Raw genomic sequence first — 23,597 nt, 5'->3', positions numbered from 1 at the left:
CAGTGATATTGTTTTTATTCTGTCCACCTCTGCCAGTCACTAGGATTTAACCTTTTTTTGTCTCCTTTTGTAGCTGTTTTGTGCCTCCACCCCTGTTCTTTATCTTCCCACAATGGCTTGATGCTGTAGATCATCCTTTTATTTAGTCTTGATGGAGGCCATCCCTTTGTTTTAGGTTGTCCCTTGTTTGTTCTGTCTTCTAATCTGAATTTCCTGAGAAGCTTCATGTTGATGTGCTTGATGACATTGATCTAGGTGCTGCCAATACCTGCCACACTTACAGTAAAGCTCCTGCTATGCATTTCTTTTGGTACTTCTACTCACAGACCAACCTTTTCATTCTCCACTCAGGTCAATCTTAATGTTTCCATTACAAATGGAAATGTGAAAGGCAAACTGAAGAAGTGTAGCTTTCTTCAAATCCAATTCGTGGCATTTTGACTTCTCTTTCCAGTGAGCCCACGTCCTCCTCACAAAGTTAAAAACTCAAGCTTCCTTTCTGCTACTGGGAATTACTGTACCTCAGTAATCTTAAGTACTGTCCCTTGTTACTGAATCCCGCACAGCATCTAAATTTTGTAAATGTGGACTCCATGAGTGGCCTTGATCACTTTTGGTTCCCACTCAAACTGTAGTTGTATTAAAATTGGGAACTTGAGAGCGTTCTCGGACGATTTTCTTGCTGTCTGAGCCTTTGAGTAGATTCTTCCGCGTATCTTGCTGAAAGCGTTGGCACATCTCAATTTGTATTTGCTGATGGTGGAGATTTTCCTGGTTCTGTGATAGTTTTCATATAAAATAGTTCTTGATTTCAAAGAGGAATAAGGCTAGCCAAATGTTCTTTTCCTGTTTGCAAGTAATTTTTGTGCAGTTGCATTCAGAATAGAAAATATAGAAGGTGACTTTTGTTTTTTAAATAGAAGATATCCCAGCAGGAAATACCACATCTCAACTGCTCTGAAATCCCCCGAACCATACAGTCATCCTGCCAGGGGTGATAAGGAGCCCTAGGTGGAGAGGAGAGGGGATGAAATCCTCTCATGAGTGTCATGCAGGCTGCGCTGAGCAGGATTGGCCAAAGACTGGCGAGTTGGGTCCTCCATGGGCCTGGTAACTTTCTGGAAGAGTAGAAAATTCCTTCCCACCTCTAGCCCCTGTTTTTTCATTGGGGATTGTTTTATTTTTATTTTTTTAAATGAAGTGCTAGTGAGTTAAACTTCTGGAGAAGCCCAACAAATGCTCCAACCCCCCTGCTCTTTGGCATGAAATAAGAGTGGCAAGAGAGGAGTGAGAGGGTGTCTAGAGTGGAGTGGGAATTTCCACTTTCCAGCAGCAATGAGTTCTGTAGGGGGAGATCATTGCAGCACAAGAAATGGTGCGATTTGGCAAAATTGCAGTAAAGCACAGTAAAGCTGGTTGCGCAGTTAGATGCTGTTAGAAACTGAGGTCTTGCTGCTTTCCTCCAAAGCCCAGAATGTACGTTTCCTTTGCTCTGCTTCCAACCTCTGCAGAATAGCAAAGGAATGAACCATGTAGAAAACTAAACCAAAACAACGATACCAGGAACAACAACAAAACACACCAAAAGCCAACAAACAAATTGAAAAGAAACACAACAAAATCTACCAAGCAAATAAAACCCCACATTTTTGTGCAACTTTAGTTCTGTGAGTTTGGCACAGCTTTGGCTCAGACAAGCAGTAACAGAAGAGATGCAGCAGGAGGGTTTGGGTGAAGCTAGTGGCCGTCTTCTTTTGGTGGAGGTGAACTCCCTCCCTGCCTAAGCTCCCCATTTTCTCCAGCAATATCCTATCTGGTAGTAGGGATCACTTAAACATCATCCTAAATCTTTCAGTGAAGCTAAACACTTACTCATTTGCTTTTACCACTATTACAGTTTTGTGATTTTTTTTTAAACTCTTGTATATATGTATAAATCTATACATTATCACCATCATTGTAATTTATCAGTCGATTGCTAGATTTCAAAATTCTCAGATGGATTTTCTGGAGAAACAGTCTTTTGCAAAACAATTTTTCAGTGCTGTAGATATTTGCAAGATCTGGATTGCTCTTGAACTAGCAACGATCTCGTGTTTCCTTCCACAATAGCACAGCTTGCCAGCATGCTATCAAATTAATGTATGTGAAAATATGTTAAAGAGTAAATCTGGAATTAAGAAAATAATTTTCTGCTTTACTAGCTCTGCATCCCTGTGACATCTCAAAAGGCTATGTAGAAGGGTAGGGGGAAAGTGAGTTTAAAGCAAGCTATTCAACTGCCACCTCTGCCACCTGAATATTGTCAGAGAATATAGGGACTCCAAGTGAGTAATAATGCAAGTCCAAGGTAGGACAGGTCAGAGAGAAGCTTTTTTTAAACTATGATTGTATTGAAAGCACATTCAGACAGCAACTCCCCCTATACCCTTGTTCTTTGCCAAGTGACTGCAGAGACCTGACTATGCTGTTTCAAAGAAAAGGAAGAGGTAAGGAGAAAAAATCATTCTAATGCAAACAAAGCTAGGTCTACATCCTTGGGATGGATGGACTCCAGAAGATAACTTACATGTTAACAAGGCATGTACCCATGCATGGGGGAGATGGCAGTTAACAAGGTACTTGAGGAGTTCACAATTGTGACAATATGGAGCTGGCTCTTGGTGGAGCCTGTAAGAGTGGCACATCCAGTATGATCTTAGCTGAGAAGTGGGGATTGGAAACCATCACAGACTGCTAGCTTTTAATCAAAAAAGGCTGTTTTAGTTATTGCAAACTTCTTAGCAAGACCTCTACTATCTTGAATAGTAATATTTTTGCTATCAAAATATGTCACATGGAAACCCTTTGGAAGACTACTGTATATTAGACTCACTACACAAGTAAACAAAAATGTACAATGCAGCAAGAAAAATTTCTACAGTCTTTCCATCACAAAATGTTTGATGTGCTTTTATTATTGTGATCCGGTTGACTTCTAGAGAGTAAAGAAAGACAAGAGTCATGAGACTAAATTTTATCAAGGTGGTTGCTGATCAATGGACTTTTGAACCAGAGCAGGAAGTAGAAATAGAAAAAGGAAAAAGCTCAAGAATTCTGATCCTTGAGGGTGATATCAATTACTTCTCACTTCTGATGGGGTGTTTCGCAAGACTTCTGTGCGAGCTATAAATCTGGGTGAGTTGCATCGTGTGACTGAAAGCAGCAGACTGGAGGAAGTGCCAACAACTCTCCACATCTGAGAAGCTGGCATTGAGGTGAGATGCACACTTTTTATGTGAAAGCTTTAAATATCTTTCTGGGTAGCTACAATGAAATGAAGTTGAAGAGGTTTTAGTTTGGGATGAGAGCTACAACATGTATGTGTGGATCTGATTTCTGGCATTTACAGAGGCTTGATGCACCCTTCAGGTAATGAGAAGAGCACTATAGGATAACCATACCTAGTAAAGCGAGGGCTTGGAAGGAGACATTACTACAGAAATTCCAAGGGGTGAAATAAAATACTTTACAAGAGAATCTTGGGACTAGAATCTGTATGTTGTCAGAAATTAACAACTTTATTTAATATTAATGTTATTATTACTAGCAGTAGTAGTACAGACAAGTCAATAAACATCATCAAAGTCATTGTAGTCATAAAATAGTGTTCTAGCAACCAATAAATTGCACTTTCATTTAGAAGTGAACTGAATGTTTCACTAGTTTTTTACATACTATATAGTGAGTTGTGAACTGCTGTCAAAGCAGCCCACACCTATTTCTAAAGTAATTCTCAAATGCAGTGTCTGTCATGAATTGAAAGACTCATTGTAAGAGACTAAGAAGCTAAAACAAAAGAATGTCTCAAAAACTCAACAGAAAAGGGTGATACGGTCAGAAAAGAGGATCCTGCTCTGGCTGGATAGTGCTTTTCTGAGGCCAACGTCCTTATCCTGGGTAACCTTCTGAGATACCTTCTGGTATCCGAGGTTCTGGCAGCTGTGGTCAGAAAGGTATTAGCAATCTCTCTCTCCGCCTTCCCCTCAAGAAGGCTCTGGGACACAGGATGCACATATTACCATATAAAGCAGGAACTGGAGGTGGGGACTAGCTGTAATTAGGATACAAAGTGAGAACTGGAATTGAGTCCGGCGTATAAATAGTGCGACTCAGAAGGGCTTTGTGTGCACCCACCACCATCGCAGACAGAACAGGAACTGGACCAGAGACATCGCTGGAACCCAGGGTGGTAATCTGGACCTTTCCTTTACCATCTTTCTCTGTCTCCCTCTCTTTCTCCTATGCTACGGCCCATTCAGCCCTCTGTGAAATAATGAGATGTAAATAGCTCCCATTATAGATAGGAAGGTTTGATCAATTTCTGCAAGAATAGCTCTTGTTATTTTATTAACTTTTGCTAAATGTTAATAACACCAAACAATAGTTTGAAAAGTTTTATATCACTTAAATTTACTCCAAGATAGTTACACAACTAAGACCTGGTAGATTTGATGCATATCTCATTTTACTCTTAATTTTTCCTTCCAAATTCAAATTTATGCATCATGCCCTCAGTTTCGTCCAACTGCTGTTTTATTCATTCCTTGCTATAACTGTTCTAATTGTCCCATTCTTCTTTTTCCCTCTCCATTGCCTTGCGTCTTTTGTGGAAGGGCTTCTTACAAGTATTGTTTGTTTTCTGTTTTCCTTTTCTGCAGGCTGTCATCTGACTTCTACAGCAACAACTCCAAATTACAGAAACACTGCTGAGATGGGGAAAATCATCATTTATGAGCACGCCAACTTCCAGGGGCACTCCAAAGAACTCACCAGAGACGTTGCCAATCTGACAGATGTAGATTGGAATGACTGTATCTCCTCAGTGAAAGTAATTGGACAGCCTTGGGTGGCTTATGAGCACATTAACTATACAGGCCGGTTACTGGTATTTGAGGAGGGAGAGCATAGCTTTGTTGGTAAAGAGATGAATGACAAGATCACTTCCCTGATGTTGATTACTGAAAATTTACACAATCCACAGATCACTATCTATGAACATAACCAATATCAAGGGAAGAACAGGGTGATAACAGAAGCTACCAATTTGGATAGGGGTAATGACAATGACATGGCATCTTCTCATAAAGTGCAGCAAGGTGCCTGGCTGTTGTGTGAACATAGTGATGGAAGTGGTTTTTGCTACATTGCACGAGAGCATGAACACCTTCCAAGTTACAGAGCAATCAATTTCAATGACAAGCTTTCATTTCTGCGTCCCCTTCTCCCTGGAAAGCATTGTCACTGATGGATTGCAAATTCTGAAGTCCTAAGGGTAGGTGTAGCCCTAGCAAGAAAGATGGGACCTAGATCTCTCTGCTTTTTTTTTTTTTTTTTTTTATTTCCCCTTTTGGCATAGAAATACTGAATGGGAGAGGTCTCCTTTATGCTATGCTGCTGCTGTGTATTTCTCAATCCTGTGTGGCACTGTTCTCCTTCCCCATGATCCCAATGAATGTAAGAACTATTGTGTTTAGTTACATGAAAAAAACCTCAATGATAAGAGATGATCTTGTGGTGCGTAACCTGTAACTAGCATTCCAAAGTACTACACCATGTAACGTGAAAATGTTGCATGTTGCTTCTGTTGCTATAGGCTAAGCACATATATAGTGTATAACCAGAACTGCTGACTTTATATTCTTCTTTACAATGCTCTTGCTTCACAATGACCTCTGCATTTTTTTTCTATTCCATTTTGCGTTGTTACCAATAAAGAAGATATTGCAGGCAACAATGGCTCTATTTTATGTCTTCTTTGTGGTTTGACAGAGAAATATTACCCTTATATATTATGTGATTTCTGTGCGTTAAGAGAATGGTTCACACAGTCAGATCCATGAAAAAGATTTTGAAGTCTTCTGAAAGGTTTTATTTCCTTCCATTTTCATTTGTCGGTAATGTTAGTTTCAGGCATGACTCAGTGTGATGTCACTTAATGGTCATCTTGTTAAGTCACTGTCTTATTTATGATTAAGTTTGTTAGATCATTGCATTATATCAATAAATATATTGCTGCTTCCCTCCCATGAGGGAAGTGTGTAATTCCATTTGTGACATTCAACCAGTCTTAAAGTCTTGGTGAGCATGCTAATATTGCTATCAACATGGCCAAACACAAACTTGGAAACTTTACTGAATGATCACAATACTGATTGTGTCCTAAGGCACTGATCATACTTACAATTTATTGTCTTCTATGCTCTCAAATATATATTCAAACGGAAATTTCTGATAAATTGTAATTGATTTTGTAATTGGCCATTTGCCGAGGCGATCGGCTCCGGGGCAGACGCGTTCTGCAGCGGAGCGGGGGATCGGGCCAGGCAGGGCTCTTTTTCCGGCATCGAGCCGACTTCAGGGAGCCGCCAGGAGCCGGCAGCCCTCGTGAGGGAGGCTGACGAGGCGAAGGCGGAGCCAGCAGCGCCCCCTGCCCGGCCGTTCAAAAGCAGCCCCTAGGGAGCGCGAGCGACCAGGAGCGCGGCGAACAGGGCGGGCAAACAGGGCGTGGCGCGTCAGAAGGGAGTGGCGCGGCAGTTAGCGCGGCAGTTCGCGCAGGCAGGGCGAACAGGAAGGGCGGAGAGCTACCCCCGCCCACACGAACACCTGTTAACGACAGTCGTTAGCTAGGTGAGAATGGTCTCCACCAGGCACGGAGCGCTCTGCAGGAGGTCGGTACACACCCAGACCGAGTACCCGCTAAAGAATGCAGCGGTTCAGGTCACGGGATGCAGGGAGTGTCAGAGCCTGTTCCTGCCATCGGCAGGAGGCAGAGACGCTGCGTGTGTTAGGTGTGAGCAAGTGGATGACCTGATCCGCATGGTAGCGGAGCTCAAGGAGGAGGTGGAGAGGCTGAGGGCCATCAGGGAGTGTGAGCGGGAGATAGACTTCTGGAGCAACTCCCTGCAGGGCCTCAAGGAGAGGTACCGGGGTGAGACACCCCAAATGGGGGTGGACACCCTGCCCAGTCACCGTCGGGCAGAGGGAGGGGATCTGGGAGTTGAGGAGGAATGGAAACAGGTCCCTGCTCGACATCGCAGGCGATGCCCTCCTCTTCTGACCCCACCTTCCCAGGTGCCCTTACAAAACAGGTTTGAGGCCCTGGAGAATGAGAGATCGACAGCAACTGAGGAAGAGGTAGAAAGTGTTCCCAGGAGGATTCCTAAGGTGAGGAGGTCAACTCCACGCATCAGGACTGCCTCCACCAAGAACGAAAGAAGGGTGATTGTTGTGGGTGACTCTGTCCTTAGGGGAACAGAGGGCCCTATTTGTCGGCCTGACCCTACCCGTAGGGAGGTCTGCTGCCTCCCTGGGGCCAGGGTCAGGGACATTGCCAAGAAGGTCAAGCGCCTGGTACGGCCCACTGACTACTACCCGCTATTGGTCTTTCAGGCTGGTAGCGATGAAGTAGCAAAGAGAAGTCCGAAGGCGATCAAAAGAGACTTTAGGGATTTGGGGCGACAACTTAGAGGTTCAGGCGCGCAGGTTGTGTTTGCCTCTGTCCTTCCGATAGGGGGGATGGAAGCAGAAAGGTGCGCTGTTCGCATAAACTCGTGGCTTCGTGACTGGTGTGACCGGCACAACTTTGGGTTCTTTGATCACGGGAAGGTCTATGCTACACCGGGCCTGATGGCACCGGATGGGATGGGCCTCTCTCGGAGAGGGGTAAGGATCTTGGGTCAGGAGTTGGCAGGGCTGATAGATAGGGCTTTAAACTAGAGTCGAAGGGGGAAGGGGCTAAAACCAGGCACGCCGGTGAAGACCTAAGGGATGGTACGCTAGAATCAGAGGGGCTGTGTGCCAGTGAGGTCCTTCGGTTCGATCCACAAGGTGCTGAGTGTAAGGAGACGCACCTGAAATGCTTCTACACAAACGCACGCAGTATGAGGAATAAAATGGATGAGCTAGAAGTCCTGGCCCAGTCCCGCAACTACGACATCATCGGCATAAGCGAAACCTGGTGGGATGAGTCCTGTGACTGGGGTGTTGCGATAGACGGTTACAGGCTCTTCAGGAGGGACAGGCAGGGTAGGCGAGGTGGTGGGGTGGCGATGTATGTGAAGCAGGGGCTGGACTGTGTGGAACTTCAGGTCGGCGATGGCAAAGTTGAGAGCCTCTGGGTAAGGATCAAGGGACGAACGAATAAAGGGGATGTCGTTGTGGGAGTCTATTACAGACCGCCCGGCCAGGACGATAGCGCCGATAACTTATTCTTTACAGAACTAAGAGAGGCCTCGAGATTAACTCCCCTTGTCCTTATGGGGGACTTCAACTTGCCAGACGTTAACTGGGAGTGCCACACGGCTGACACGAGCAAGTCCAGGAGGTTCATGAAGCACCTAGATGATAACTTCTTGGTGCAGGTGCTGACGGAGCCAACTAGGAAAGGTGCCCTCCTAGACCTGTTGCTAGAAAACAGAGAGGGTCTGGTGGGAGATGTGGTGATTGGTGGCCGCCTCGGTCATAGCGACCATGAAGTGGTTGAGTTCAAAATTTACGGTGACAGAAGGAAAAGTGCCACCAAGACCTCATCCCTAGATATGGGGAAGGCGGACTTCAGGCTGCTCGGGGAACTAGTCAGCAAGGTCCCCTGGGAAGCTGCTCTTGAAGGCCTTGATGTCCACCAGTGCTGGTCACTCTTTAAACGATGCCTCCTAGAAGCACAAGAACAGGCAATTCCTAAATACCGCAAGTCAGGCAGGCGCGGCAGGAGGCCGGCGTGGCTGAACAGGAACATTCTTACGGAGATCAGGCGGAAACAGAGAGTGTTTCGCTACTGGAAGGAGGGCTGGGTGACATGGAAAGAATACAGGGATGCTGCTCGTGTCTGTAGGAAGAAAATTCGTGTGGCTAAAGCACACCTAGAGTTGAAGCTGGCTGTGTCTGTGAGAGAAAATAAAAAGGGTTTTTTTAGATATGTGAATGGAAAAAGGAGAACTAAAGAATATATAGGGCCGCTCCTTGACAGGGAAGGTCTTCTCACAGACGATGACATAGGCAAAGCAGAGACGCTTAACGCCTTCTTTGCCTCTGTCTTCAATGCCGATGATGGGCTTCGGGACCCAGAGTGCCCCGAGCTGGAGGACCGGGACAGTGGGGATGACAAACTCCCAACTGACCCTGAACGTGTGCGGGATCTGCTACTCCACCTGGATCCCTACAAGTCCATGGGTCCGGATGGGATTCATCCCCGGGTGCTGAAGGAGCTGGCGGACGTCATCGCGGAACCTCTCTCAATTATTTTTCAACGATCCTGGGAGTCTGGAGAGGTCCCGGTAGACTGGAAGCTGGCAAATGTTGTGCCGATTTTCAAGAAGGGTCAGAAAGAAGACCCTAGCAATTACAGGCCTGTCAGTCTCACGTCAGTGCCTGGTAAAATCATGGAGAAGATGGTTCTCGAACGTATTGAGGCGCACCTGGGGGACAAAGCAGTCATTGGTCCCAGCCAGCATGGGTTTGTGAAGGGTAGGTCCTGCCTAACTAACCTGATTTCCTTTTATGATAAGATCACCCGTATGGTAGACCAGGGGAAACCAGCTGATGTGATTTTTTTGGACTTCAGCAAGGCTTTTGACACGGTTTCCCATAGGATCCTACTGGACAAAATGTCCAGCATACAGCTAAATAAAAACATCATACGATGGGTGAGCAATTGGCTAACGGGCAGGGCCCAAAGGGTTATGGTGAATGGGGCTGCGTCAGGCTGGCGGGCGGTCACCAGTGGGGTCCCTCAAGGCTCCATTTTAGGGCCGGTACTTTTCAATATTTTTATAAACGATCTGGATGTAGGAATAGAAGGCATTTTGAGCAAGTTTGCTGATGACACCAAACTTGGAGGAGTTGTGGACTCGAATGAGGGTGGAAAGGCCTTGCAGAGGGATCTGGATAGGTTGGAGAGCTGGGCAATCGCCAACCGCATGAAGTTCAATAAGAGCAAGTGCCGGGTCCTGCACCTGGGACGGGGAAACCCTGGCTGCACGTACAGACTGGGCGATGAGACGCTGGAGAGCAGCCTAGAAGAGAGGGATCTGGGGGTCATGGTAGACAGCAAGTTGAATATGAGCCGGCAGTGTGCCCTGGCAGCCAGGAGGGCCAACCGTGTCCTGGGGTGCATCAAGCACGGCATCGCTAGTAGGTCAAGGGAGGTGATTGTCCCGCTCTACTCTGCGCTGGTGCGGCCTCACCTCGAGTACTGTGTGCAGTTCTGGGCACCACAGTATAAAAAGGACATGAAACTGTTGGAGAGTGTCCAGAGGAGGGCTACGAAGATGGTGAAAGGCCTGGAGGGGAAGACGTACGAGGAACGGCTGAGGGCACTGGGCCTGTTCAGCCTGGAGAAGAGGAGGCTGAGGGGAGACCTCATCGCAGTCTACAACTTCCTCGTAAGGGGGTGTCGAGAGGCAGGAGACCTTTTCTCCATTAACACCAGCGACAGGACCCGCGGGAATGGAGTTAAGCTGAGGCAGGGGAAGTTTAGGCTGGACATCAGGAAGGGGTTCTTCACAGAGAGAGTGGTTGCACACTGGAACAGGCTCCCCAGGGAAGTGGTCACTGCACCGAGCCTGACTGAATTTAAGAAGAGATTGGACTGTGCACTTAGTCACATGGTCTGAACTTGGGTAGACCTGTGCGCTGTCAAGAGTTGGACTTGATGATCCTTAAGGGTCCCTTCCAACTCAGGATATTCTATGATTCTATGATTCTATGATTCTATGATTGGTTGACCGCAATAGGAACTCCTGAGGATTTTTAAACCCTTTTTATCTTGATATGAGATGATGTATTATTTTGAAGTCACAGTGTTTTAATCAGAATGGAAAAACCCTTTCTTCCAAAGAAACCCTTTCTTCAAAGCCATTATAATAATACTGAGAAATTTTGAAATATTGAAATATGCAAGGTGTAATTAAAGATGTGGGATCACACATTTCAGAAACTGTTTTGTCATATACAGGTTTACCTGGAGAATGCAGAATTGCAGTTTTGAAATACCCCTGTTGAATGTCAGTTGCACTCTCTTTTTTGGCAGTTGTGCAGCTCTGTATTGCAAAGTTCATCTATCTGAGTGCTGAGCTCCTGTTTGCCACTCTGTTCTTGTAGTTAGAAGTAAAACTTACAGCATGCTGTGCTATCATCTGCTGGGCTTTGTCCTGTTTTAAAACAAACGTCAGTCACTTGTGGTCCTTTTCTAGGCTTGTGTGTGTGGATGCAAATGTACAATATACAAATATACACCTTCTTGGAGCTGTTCAAGACCAGGTTAGATGATGCTCTGAGCAACCTGATCGAGTGGGTCGTGTCCCTGCCTATGGCAGGGGAATTGGAGCTAGATGATCTTTAAGATCCCTTCCAACTGAAGCCATTCTATGAATCCATGATTCTATGATCGTTCAGGGTTCATGTGTGATGGGACACTTCTTACTACTTTGGAGACAATTTCTGGTTTCCTTGCTTTACTCACCACAGATCTTCTTTTATAGGGATTCCAAAACTCAATTCAAAGAACACTGAGAATTGTATCTACTCTAGGCCAAAATAATTTGGACACTGAGAAATTTTCTGAGAAAGCCAACTGTAAAGAAAGGAACCAAATAGTTAAATCCCTTAAACACTTCCAGGGATGGGGCGTGCACAACTGCCCTGGGCAACCTGTTCCAGTGCCTCACCACCTCTGAGAGAAGAATTTCCTCTTAACCTCTAATTTAAACCTTCCCTCTTTTAGTTTAAGGCCATTACTCCCAGTCCCATTGCTACACGCTTTGATGAATAGTCCCTCCCCAGTTTTCCTCTTTCCTTTAAGTATTGGAAAGCCCCTATAAGGTTTCCCCTGGTCCCTCTTAAACTAGGCATAATATAGAGTAAAAACAGTGATTCCAATATAAACAATCATTTGAAAACGGTCATAGAGGGCATTCTTACTTATCCACAGTGAAGTACAATAGACCTTTGAAGAGAATTCTGAATAAGGAAAGCTTATAACCTGTGTTATTCTAGAAAGAGATGTCTAGAGAAGGATCAAACAGGATGCACATCTCTAAGAATTGATACACAAACAGGCTGAACTTCTCTGTGCTTAATTAGAAATGTCTGCAGAGCAAGTTCAGACATGTTTGGCTAATCAGAACATAAAATTTAGGCTTAAGGTCAGGACTTCTCTGAACAGAAACAGCTTGATGATTAAGCATACCCACTTATTTTGTTTCAATGCAGTGTTATATTGCTGAAGAAATAACTGGATGAGGGTGGAAAGGCCTTGCAGAGAGAGCGGGACAGATTGGAGAGCTGGGCGATCACCACCCACGTGAAGTTTAACAAGAGCAAGTGCCGGGTCCTGCACCTGGGATGGGGCAACCCTGGCTATACGTACAGACTGGGTGACAAGACAGTGGAGAACAGCCCCACAGAGAGGGATCTGGGGCTTGCGGTTGACAGCAAGTTGAATGTGAGCCAGCAGTGTTCCCTGGCAGCCAGGAGGGCCAACTGTATCCTGGGGTGCATCAAGCACGGCATTGCTAATCGGTCAAGGGAGGTGATTGTCCCGCTCTGCTCTGCGCTGGTGCGGCCTCACCGCAAGTACTGTGTGCAGTTCTGGGCACCACAGTCCAAGAAGGACATGAAACAGTTGGAGAGTTCCATAGGAGGGCGACAAAGATGGTGAAGGGCCTGGAGGGGAAGACGTATGAGGAGTGGCTGAGGGCACTGGGCCTGTTCAGCCTGCAGAAGAGGAGGCTGAGGGGGGACCTCATCGCAGTCTACAACTTCCTTGCAAGGGGGAGTGGAGAGGCAGGTGACCTATTCTCTAAACACCAGCGATAGGACCCACGGGAATGGTGTTAAGCTGAGTCAGGGGAAGATTAGGCTGGACATCAGGAAGAGGTACTCCACTGAGAGAGTGGTTGCACACTGGAACAGGCTCCCCAGGGAAGTAGTCACTGCACCAAGCCTGTCTGAATTTAAAAAGCAATTGGAGTGTGCACTTAGTAACATGGTCTAAACTTTTGGATAGACCTGTGCGGTGCCAGGAGTTGGACTTGATGATCCTTAGGAGTCCCTTCCAACTCGGGGTATTCTCTGATACTATGATTTCTTATGACTTGATGTATACTGGGGTATTAGACTGTCTTTTTGCAGGCTCTGTGGCTGAAATGAATTTACAATTAGACTTCTGTAAAAGAAAACCAGACAACCAGTGGACAGGCTGTGGAGACATACCTGAAAATATGAACCAGCTAGTCTCCAATGCTGGCAGTCTAATGGGAAGAATCATGTAATGAATATCTTAAAATCACTTGCTTTTCAGTGCAATACTGAAAGTTAAAAGGGTAGCATCTCAGCTACGATTATGTAGTGTTTGGTTGCTTGTTTTTAAAACAGTGTACGGGTTGGATGAAGTGGAAAAATACTGGGGTTGTTAATGGTCATGACTGGTGTTGTCTTTTGTCTATAGTAGTAAATCTAGATAATTGGGGCTGGCGGTTATGTCTGGACCACTTTCAAGCTGTATGTGTGAAATTCTCCCATTCTACTGTATTCATCAGCAGAGATGACTGGCCCAGAAGCATTTTTGCTAATATGCAAAACGGTTTTAGTGAGGCAGATGTATCTGCTACTCAAAAATGCAATGATTACATGTTCCACAGCTAGCTGGTAAGGACTCCCTCTTCTTGGAAATGGCTTTCATGATGTTGCTCAGTTCGAGTTCAGCAAGGATCAGTCATTGGTCAGTCTTGTGTCTTCTGTTTATTTTTGGTCATTATATTTTTGTTTTTACTTTTTTTTTTTTTTTTTTTTTTTTTTTTTTAATTTAAGTTATTTTATTTTAACCAAGATCTCCCTGATCTGCCTGTGGGCTTTTGTTTAGCAGGGTCTAGTGGGACTGAGAAGGAAGAGCAGGTTTGAAGGTGGAAGAAGCTTAATTCAGTTTTTCTACCATTTTACCTTTTCCAACACTGTGAAGAGATTACATGAGTGCCATCCACAGCTTAGTGTTGAATTATTTTATCACCCCTCAATGCAGCAGAAAATAGATTCCAATAGTGCAATGAAGATGAAGCCAACCAGAGGAAATAAAAGTAAGGAAATGCATGAGTCTTGATGTATTTGTAAATGACTCTCTGGGAGAAGAAAAATGCACTTGTAAAAAATAAACTCAGTACAAGGTCTATTAAAAATCAAATTTTATGAAAAATGTAAAAATCCTTTAGTCATTTTTGTTCCAAGTCAGAATAAGTCTTTATTTGTTCAAGTGGCTTTTGCATAATATAGTTCCGCACATTTTCAAAAACTTTACATGTTTGTGTTCATCTTGCTCATTCTTCTCTTTTGTCCATTGAAGACATAGAGGAAGAGGTTTTTAATCTTTTTTCCTTTTATTTTCTTTCTATTTTTGTCACAATCTCTCGCTAGATTTGATAAATATAATAAGATCAAATAAGATTAAGATCAACTCTGAGAGTAAAAAAGATAAAAGGTTTTACACATTACTATTAATATTTACAAAAAACAACCAACCAAACAAAAAAGCCACACAAATACACTGTAAATGTTTAACAATATTTAATAATATTTAATAAACAATCTCCAACTCTTAGCTTCCTTCGTGGTATTCTGCTACGTTCAGTGACTTTTACTTCCTTGTGCAATAAGCACAGTGTAAATGAGTTGACAGATTTGAAAATCCATTTTGTTTTTATCCTCATAACAATGGAGAATATGGTCATGGAAACAAGGACCTTCTTTATTTATGGGCTTGTGAGTGTGTACGCAGAGATCCTTTGCCAAGCTTTTCTGTCAGCACATTTCATATGTAACATGTTTTGATTTTCCTCATTGCCACAAGATTATCCACTTCCAGCTTTGGTGCCCTGCAAAGCGAATGTGGAGGACCTAGGAGCTCCCTGTTGCCTGCATCACTCAAAAAACAACATACTGGCATGCTACCAAGAAGAGGTGTACTTTTTCTGACAGCATAAATTCATCCTAGTCTGAGCCATTTCAGTCCTTTTTGTTCTGAACTTTCCTCCCTTCTGAGTGCTCATTCTCCCTTCTCTTACCGTATGGTGGGCACTGTGGCTTATGCTGCAAAACCGCTCTTTTTGCTTGCGACGTTTTCTACCAGATCAGCATCCTGAAAGTTGCTCATTGCATAAAGAAATGAGCATTACATTCTGCACAAGAAAAAGTAAAATGCCCTCTAAATAATTAGTAGTGACAGCAATACCTGAAACACAGCTGTTGATTTTGATGCTAGTAGCTGGGATGGAGGTTGCCTGCTAAAGGGTGAGTGATCTTTTTTTATAGATAAGTATAAAATACACCAATGATTTTTCAATGGATCTGAGTCCAGATGATTGAAAATATCTAGTGTTTTATTTTTTCTCTTGTACAAAGGTGTTGAAAAAGCAATCAGGAACTTGGTTGGCAAGTCACTTCCATTTCAGGTAACCCAATATCATGCAGCCACCCAGTTAGTGGAAATTTTATATTGAATTTGTTGACTAAAATGGGAAGGAGTTCAGCTGCTGCTAAGAGGATAGACAGCAGGAACTGCTGAACAGGGAGCAGGAAAGAGAGGGATGGGGGCTGGAGATGAGTGCCCTGGACAATCAAGTTCCTCATGTCTCTTCTCAGAGGGATGAGGAGACCGAAAGAGGAGGACTTGAAGAAATAACAGATCATCAACAGAACAAGAAAAGCCATAGGTTGACAATGCTATTTGGGAAAACCTTGCTCTTCCTCAGACAGAACTGAGCTTCCAGGATGTTGATTTTAGGCTTGCAGAGCTCCAGGATTAGTTTTTTTACCTGGAGTTTCTAAATAAAGCTGGTTTGCTGCTGGAGGAGCTGACCTTCGCTTTCTCCAGCTGCTGAAGGTCAGATCCCAGTGCAGAGGAGTTCTCATCTTGGAGCGCACCAGTAAGATGTGATGCTGGCGTGCTTTTATGTTCAGACTCACTTAACAAGTGCAAATTAGCTGATTTCCCTTCTAGCTGAGAATGGAACAAGTGAAGTTGCTACACAGTAGCATAAAGCATATGACATAAAACTCAGTGCAAAGTGGCATAGGAGGGGAAGGTTGATTTAGTTTTAAAATGAAATGACTGTTTTTATGTGGTCCTATTGCTACAGCTGCAGAAGCACCAAGAGAAATTTGTCCCAGTTTTTGTGTGTGTGCTACTTGTGATGACATGGAGCATAAAAGTCGCTGGTTTCATGTCTCCAGGATTCTCCTTCAGTTAGTGCCCCTTAGTTTTGGATGCATCTTCTGTATGCTTTTGAAGCTGACAGTGATATTGTTTTTATTCTGTCCACCTCTGCCAGTCACTAGGATTTAACCTTTTTTTGTCTCCTTTTGTAGCTGTTTTGTGCCTCCACCCCTGTTCTTTATCTTCCCACAATGGCTTGATGCTGTAGATCATCCTTTTATTTAGTCTTGATGGAGGCCATCCCTTTGTTTTAGGTTGTCCCTTGTTTGTTCTGTCTTCTAATCTGAATTTCCTGAGAAGCTTCATGTTGATGTGCTTGATGACATTGATCTAGGTGCTGCCAATACCTGCCACACTTACAGTAAAGCTCCTGCTATGCATTTCTTTTGGTACTTCTACTCACAGACCAACCTTTTCATTCTCCACTCAGGTCAATCTTAATGTTTCCATTACAAATGGAAATGTGAAAGGCAAACTGAAGAAGTGTAGCTTTCTTCAAATCCAATTCGTGGCATTTTGACTTCTCTTTCCAGTGAGCCCACGTCCTCCTCACAAAGTTAAAAACTCAAGCTTCCTTTCTGCTACTGGGAATTACTGTACCTCAGTAATCTTAAGTACTGTCCCTTGTTACTGAATCCCGCACAGCATCTAAATTTTGTAAATGTGGACTCCATGAGTGGCCTTGATCACTTTTGGTTCCCACTCAAACTGTAGTTGTATTAAAATTGGGAACTTGAGAGCGTTCTCGGACGATTTTCTTGCTGTCTGAGCCTTTGAGTAGATTCTTCCGCGTATCTTGCTGAAAGCGTTGGCACATCTCAATTTGTATTTGCTGATGGTGGAGATTTTCCTGGTTCTGTGATAGTTTTCATATAAAATAGTTCTTGATTTCAAAGAGGAATAAGGCTAGCCAAATGTTCTTTTCCTGTTTGCAAGTAATTTTTGTGCAGTTGCATTCAGAATAGAAAATATAGAAGGTGACTTTTGTTTTTTAAATAGAAGATATCCCAGCAGGAAATACCACATCTCAACTGCTCTGAAATCCCCCGAACCATACAGTCATCCTGCCAGGGGTGATAAGGAGCCCCAGGTGGAGGGGAGAGGGGATGAAATCCTCTCATGAGTGTCATGCAGGCTGCGCTGAGCAGGATTGGCCAAAGACTGGCGAGTTGGGTCCTCCATGGGCCTGGTAACTTTCTGGAAGAGTAGAAAATTCCTTCCCACCTCTAGCCCCTGTTTTTTGTTTGGGGATTGTTTTATTTTTATTTTTTTTAAATGAAGTGCTAGTGAGTTAAACTTCTGGAGAAGCCCAACAAATGCCCCAACCTCCCTGCTCTTTGGCATGAAATAAGAGTGGCAAGAGAGGAGTGAGAGGGTGTCTAGAGTGGAGTGGGAATTTCCACTTTCCATCAGGAACGAGTTCAGTAGGGGGAGATCATTGCAGCAGAAGAAATGGTGCGATTTGGCAAAATTGCAGTAAAGCACAGTAAAGCTGGTTGCGCAGTTAGATGCTGTTAGAAACTGAGGTCTTGCTGCTTTCCTCCAAAGCCCAGAATGTACGTTTCCTTTGCTCTGCTTCCAACCTCTGCAGAATAGCAAAGGAATGAACCATGTAGAAAACTAAACCAAAACAATGATACCAGGAACAACAACAAAACACACCAAAAGCCAACAAACAAATTGAAAAGAAACACAACAAAATCTACCAAGCAAATAAAACCCCACATTTTTGTGCAACTTTAGTTCTGTGAGTTTGGCACAGCTTTGGCTCAGACAAGCAGTAACAGAAGAGATGCAGCAGGAGGGTTTGGGTGAAGCTAGTGGCCGTCTTCTTTTGGTGGAGGTGAACTCCCTCCCTGCCTAAGCTCCCCATTTTCTCCAGCAATATCCTATCTGGTAGTAGGGATCACTTAAACATCATCCTAAATCTTTCAGTGAAGCTAAACACTTACTCATTTGCTTTTACCACTATTGCAGTTTTGTGATTTTTTTTTTAAACTCTTGTATATATGTATAAATCTATACATTATCACCATCATTGTAATTTATCAGTCGATTGCTAGATTTCAAAATTCTCAGATGGATTTTCTGGAGAAACAGTCTTTCGCAAAACAATTTTTCAGTGCTGTAGATATTTGCAAGATCTGGATTGCTCTTGAACTAGCAACGATCTCGTGTTTCCTTCCACAATAGCACAGCTTGCCAGCATGCTATCAAATTAATGTATGTGAAAATATGTTAAAGAGTAAAACTGGAATTAAGAAAATAATTTTCTGCTTTACTAGCTCTGCGTCCCTGTGACATCTCAAAAGGCTATGTAGAAGGGTAGGGGGAAAGTGAGTTTAAAGCAAGCTATTCAACTGCCACCTCTGCCACCTGAATATTGTCAGAGAATATAGGGACTCCAAGTGAGTAATAATGCAAGTCCAAGGTAGGACAGGTCAGAGAGAAGCTTTTTTTAAACTATGATTGTATTGAAAGCACATTCAGACAGCAACTCCCCCTATACCCCTGTTCTTTGCCAAGTGACTGCAGAGACCTGACTATGCTGTTTCAAAGAAAAGGAAGAGGTAAGGAGAAAAAATCATTCTAATGCAAACAAAGCTAGGTCTACATCCTTGGGATGGATGGACTCCAGAAGATAACTTACATGTTAACAAGGCATGTACCCATGCATGGGGGAGATGGCAGTTAACAAGGTACTTGAGGAGTTCACAATTGTGACAATATGGAGCTGGCTCTTGGTGGAGCCTGTAAGAGTGGCACATCCAGTATGATCTTAGCTGAGAAGTGGGGATTGGAAACCATCACAGACTGCTAGCTTTTAATCAAAAAAGGCTGTTTTAGTTATTGCAAACTTCTTAGCAAGACCTCTACTATCTTGAATAGTAATATTTTTGCTATCAAAATATGTCACATGGAAACCCTTTGGAAGACTACTGTATATTAGACTCACTACACAAGTAAACAAAAATGTACAATGCAGCAAGAAAAATTTCTACAGTCTTTCCATCACAAAATGTTTGATGTGCTTTTATTATTGTGATCCGGTTGACTTCTAGAGAGTAAAGAAAGACAAGAGTCATGAGACTAAATTTTATCAAGGTGGTTGCTGATCAATGGACTTTTGAACCAGAGCAGGAAGTAGAAATAGAAAAAGGAAAAAGCTCAAGAATTCTGATCCTTGAGGGTGATATCAATTACTTCTCACTTCTGATGGGGTGTTTCGCAAGACTTCTGTGCGAGCTATAAATCTGGGTGAGTTGCATCGTGTGACTGAAAGCAGCAGACTGGAGGAAGTGCCAACAACTCTCCACATCTGAGAAGCTGGCATTGAGGTGAGATGCACACTTTTTATGTGAAAGCTTTAAATATCTTTCTGGGTAGCTACTATGAAATGAAGTTGAAGAGGTTTTAGTTTGGGATGAGAGCTACAACATGTATGTGTGGATCTGATTTCTGGCATTTACAGAGGCTTGATGCACCCTTCAGGTAATGAGAAGAGCACTATAGGATAACCATACCTAGTAAAGCGAGGGCTTGGAAGGAGACATTACTACAGAAATTCCAAGGGGTGAAATAAAATACTTTACAAGAGAATCTTGGGACTAGAATCTGTATGTTGTCAGAAATTAACAACTTTATTTAATATTAATGTTATTATTACTAGCAGTAGTAGTACAGACAAGTCAATAAACATCATCAAAGTCATTGTAGTCATAAAATAGTGTTCTAGCAACCAATAAATTGCACTTTCATTTAGAAGTTAACTGAATGTTTCACTAGTTTTTTACATACTATATAGTGAGTTGTGAACTGCTGTCAAAGCAGCCCACACCTATTTCTAAAGTAATTCTCAAATGCAGTGTCAGTCATGAATTGAAAGACTCATTGTAAGAGACTAAGAAGCTAAAACAAAAGAATGTCCCAAAAACTCAACAGAAAAGCGTGATATGGTCAGAAAAGAGGATCCTGCTAGGGCTGGATAGTGCTTTTCTGAGGCCAACGTCCTTATCCTGGGTAACCTTCTGAGATACCTTCTGGTATCTGAGGTTCTGGCAGCTGTGGTCAGAAAGGTATTAGCAATCTCTCTCTCCGCCTTCCCCTCAAGAAGGCTCTGGGACACAGGATGCACATATTACCATATAAAGCAGGAACTGGAGGTGGGGACTAGCTGTAATTAGGATACAAAGTGAGAACTGGAATTGAGTCCGGCGTATAAATAGTGTGACTCAGAAGGGCTTTGTGTGCACCCACCACCATCGCAGACAGAACAGGAACTGGACCAGAGACATCGCTGGAACCCAGGGTGGTAATCTGGACCTTTCCTTTACCATCTTTCTCTGTCTCCCTCTCTTTCTCCTATGCTACGGCCCATTCAGCCCTCTGTGAAATAATGAGATGTAAATAGCTCCCATTATAGATAGGAAGGTTTGATCAATTTCTGCAAGAATAGCTCTTGTTATTTTATTAACTTTTGCTAAATGTTAATAACACCAAACAATAGTTTGAAAAGTTTTATATCACTTAAATTTACTCCAAGATAGTTACACAACTAAGACCTGATAGATTTGATGCATATCTCATTTTACTCTTAATTTTTCCTTCCAAATTCAAATTTATGCATCATGCCCTCAGTTTCGTCCAACAGCTGTTTTATTCATTCCTTGCTATAACTGTTCTAATTGTCCCATTCTTCTTTTTCCCTCTCCATTGCCTTGCGTCTTTTGTGGAAGGGCTTCTTACAAGTATTGTTTGTTTTCTGTTTTCCTTTTCTGCAGGCTGTCATCTGACATCTACAGCAACAACTCCAAATTACAGAAACACTGCTGAGATGGGGAAAATCATCATTTATGAGCACGCCAACTTCCAGGGGCACTCCAAAGAACTCACCAGAGACGTTGCCAATCTGACAGATGTAGATTGGAATGACTGTATCTCCTCAGTGAAAGTAATTGGACAGCCTTGGGTGGCTTATGAGCACATTAACTATACAGGCCGGTTACTGGTATTTGAGGAGGGAGAGCATAGCTTTGTTGGTAAAGAGATGAATGACAAGATCACTTCCCTGATGTTGATTACTGAAAATTTACACAATCCACAGATCACTATCTATGAACATAACCAATATCAAGGGAAGAACAGGGTGATAACAGAAGCTACCAATTTGGATAGGGGTAATGACAATGACATGGCATCTTCTCATAAAGTGCAGCAAGGTGCCTGGCTGTTGTGTGAACATAGTGATGGAAGTGGTTTTTGCTACATTGCACGAGAGCATGAACACCTTCCAAGTTACAGAGCAATCAATTTCAATGACAAGCTTTCATTTCTGCGTCCCCTTCTCCCTGGAAAGCATTGTCACTGATGGATTGCAAATTCTGAAGTCCTAAGGGTAGGTGTAGCCCTAGCAAGAAAGATGGGACCTAGATCTCTCTGCTTTTTTTTTTTTTTTTTTTTATTTCCCCTTTTGGCATAGAAATACTGAATGGGAGAGGTCTCCTTTATGCTATGCTGCTGCTGTGTATTTCTCAATCCTGTGTGGCACTGTTCTCCTTCCCCATGATCCCAATGAATGTAAGAACTATTGTGTTTAGTTACATGAAAAAAACCTCAATGATAAGAGATGATCTTGTGGTGCGTAACCTGTAACTAGCATTCCAAAGTACTACACCATGTAACGTGAAAATGTTGCATGTTGCTTCTGTTGCTATATGCTAAGCACATATATAGTGTATAACCAGAACTGCTGACTTTATATTCTTCTTTACAATGCTCTTGCTTCACAATGACCTCTGCATTTTTTTTCTATTCCATTTTGCGTTGTTACCAATAAAGAAGATATTGCAGGCAACAATGGCTCTATTTTATGTCTTCTTTGTGGTTTGACAGAGAAATATTACCCTTATATATTATGTGATTTCTGTGCGTTAAGAGAATGGTTCACACAGTCAGATCCATGAAAAAGATTTTGAAGTCTTCTGAAAGGTTTTATTTCCTTCCATTTTCATTTGTCGGTAATGTTAGTTTCAGGCATGACTCAGTGTGATGTCACTTAATGGTCATCTTGTTAAGTCACTGTCTTATTTATGATTAAGTTTGTTAGATCATTGCATTATATCAATAAATATATTGCTGCTTCCCTCCCATGAGGGAAGTGTGTAATTCCATTTGTGACATTCAACCAGTCTTAAAGTCTTGGTGAGCATGCTAATATTGCTATCAACATGGCCAAACACAAACTTGGAAACTTTACTGAATGATCACAATACTGATTGTGTCCTAAGGCACTGATCATACTTACAATTTATTGTCTTCTATGCTCTCAAATATATATTCAAACGGAAATTTCTGATAAATTGTAATTGATTGGTTGACCGCAATAGGAACTCCTGAGGATTTTTAAACCCTTTTTATCTTGATATGAGATGATGTATTATTTTGAAGTCACAGTGTTTTAATCAGAATGGAAAAACCCTTTCTTCCAAAGAAACCCTTTCTTCAAAGCCATTATAATAATACTGAGAAATTTTGAAATATTGAAATATGCAAGGTGTAATTAAAGATGTGGGATCACACATTTCAGAAACTGTTTTGTCATATACAGGTTTACCTGGAGAATGCAGAATTGCAGTTTTGAAATACCCCTGTTGAATGTCAGTTGCACTCTCTTTTTTGGCAGTTGTGCAGCTCTGTATTGCAAAGTTCATCTATCTGAGTGCTGAGCTCCTGTTTGCCACTCTGTTCTTGTAGTTAGAAGTAAAACTTACAGCATGCTGTGCTATCATCTGCTGGGCTTTGTCCTGTTTTAAAACAAACGTCAGTCACTTGTGGTCCTTTTCTAGGCTTGTGTGTGTGGATGCAAATGTACAATATACAAATATACACCTTCTTGGAGCTGTTCAAGACCAGGTTAGATGATGCTCTGAGCAACCTGATCGAGTGGGTCGTGTCCCTGCCTATGGCAGGGGAATTGGAGCTAGATGATCTTTAAGATCCCTTCCAACTGAAGCCATTCTATGAATCCATGATTCTATGATCGTTCAGGGTTCATGTGTGATGGGACACTTCTTACTACTTTGGAGACAATTTCTGGTTTCCTTGCTTTACTCACCACAGATCTTCTTTTATAGGGATTCCAAAACTCAATTCAAAGAACACTGAGAATTGTATCTACTCTAGGCCAAAATAATTTGGACACTGAGAAATTTTCGGAGAAAGCCAACTGTAAAGAAAGGAACCAAATAGTTAAATCCCTTAAACACTTCCAGGGATGGGGCATGCACAACTGCCCTGGGCAACCTGTTCCAGTGCCTCACCACCTCTGAGAGAAGAATTTCCTCTTAACTTCTAA

At 42.9% G+C, this 23,597-nt stretch overlaps 2 protein-coding genes across 4 annotated transcripts; both read left to right on the top strand.

Moving 5' to 3' along the window:
• The first annotated feature begins 2,143 nt into the window (after positions 1-2,143).
• LOC140001438 (epidermal differentiation-specific protein-like) lies at positions 2,144-5,776 on the top strand. 2 transcript variants are annotated; one of them, XM_072033056.1, is made up of 2 exons: positions 2,144-3,257; positions 4,701-5,776. In XM_072033056.1, the coding sequence occupies exon 2, from the start codon at positions 4,754-4,756 to the stop codon at positions 5,285-5,287; it is 534 nt and encodes a 177-aa protein (XP_071889157.1). In that variant the 5' UTR covers positions 2,144-3,257; positions 4,701-4,753; the 3' UTR covers positions 5,288-5,776. The 2 variants fall into 2 exon arrangements, with proteins under 2 accessions (XP_071889157.1, XP_071889156.1); XM_072033055.1 differs by lacking the exon at positions 2,144-3,257 and adding an exon at positions 3,285-4,231.
• Positions 5,777-18,543: 12,767 nt separating this feature from the next.
• Positions 18,544-22,078, top strand: LOC119717431 (epidermal differentiation-specific protein-like). 2 transcript variants are annotated; one of them, XM_038181891.2, is made up of 2 exons: positions 18,544-19,581; positions 21,025-22,078. In XM_038181891.2, the coding sequence occupies exon 2, from the start codon at positions 21,078-21,080 to the stop codon at positions 21,609-21,611; it is 534 nt and encodes a 177-aa protein (XP_038037819.1). In that variant the 5' UTR covers positions 18,544-19,581; positions 21,025-21,077; the 3' UTR covers positions 21,612-22,078. The 2 variants fall into 2 exon arrangements, with proteins under 2 accessions (XP_038037819.1, XP_038037782.1); XM_038181854.2 differs by lacking the exon at positions 18,544-19,581 and adding an exon at positions 20,169-20,555.
• Positions 22,079-23,597: the final 1,519 nt, after the last annotated feature.

The sequence above is a fragment of the Anas platyrhynchos genome, chromosome 1, assembly GCF_047663525.1.
Source record: "Anas platyrhynchos isolate ZD024472 breed Pekin duck chromosome 1, IASCAAS_PekinDuck_T2T, whole genome shotgun sequence".
Lineage (NCBI taxonomy): Eukaryota > Metazoa > Chordata > Aves > Anseriformes > Anatidae > Anas > Anas platyrhynchos.
Note: the sequence above shows the minus strand (reverse complement) of the source record. Positions and strands in the feature narration are given on the sequence as shown.

What these genes read in the sequence shown, in the direction of transcription:
- LOC140001438 (XM_072033056.1), top strand. Translation starts at nt 4,754, where the DNA reads ATGGGGAAAATCATCATTTATGAGCACGCCAACTTCCAGGGGCACTCC.
- LOC119717431 (XM_038181891.2), top strand. Translation starts at nt 21,078, where the DNA reads ATGGGGAAAATCATCATTTATGAGCACGCCAACTTCCAGGGGCACTCC.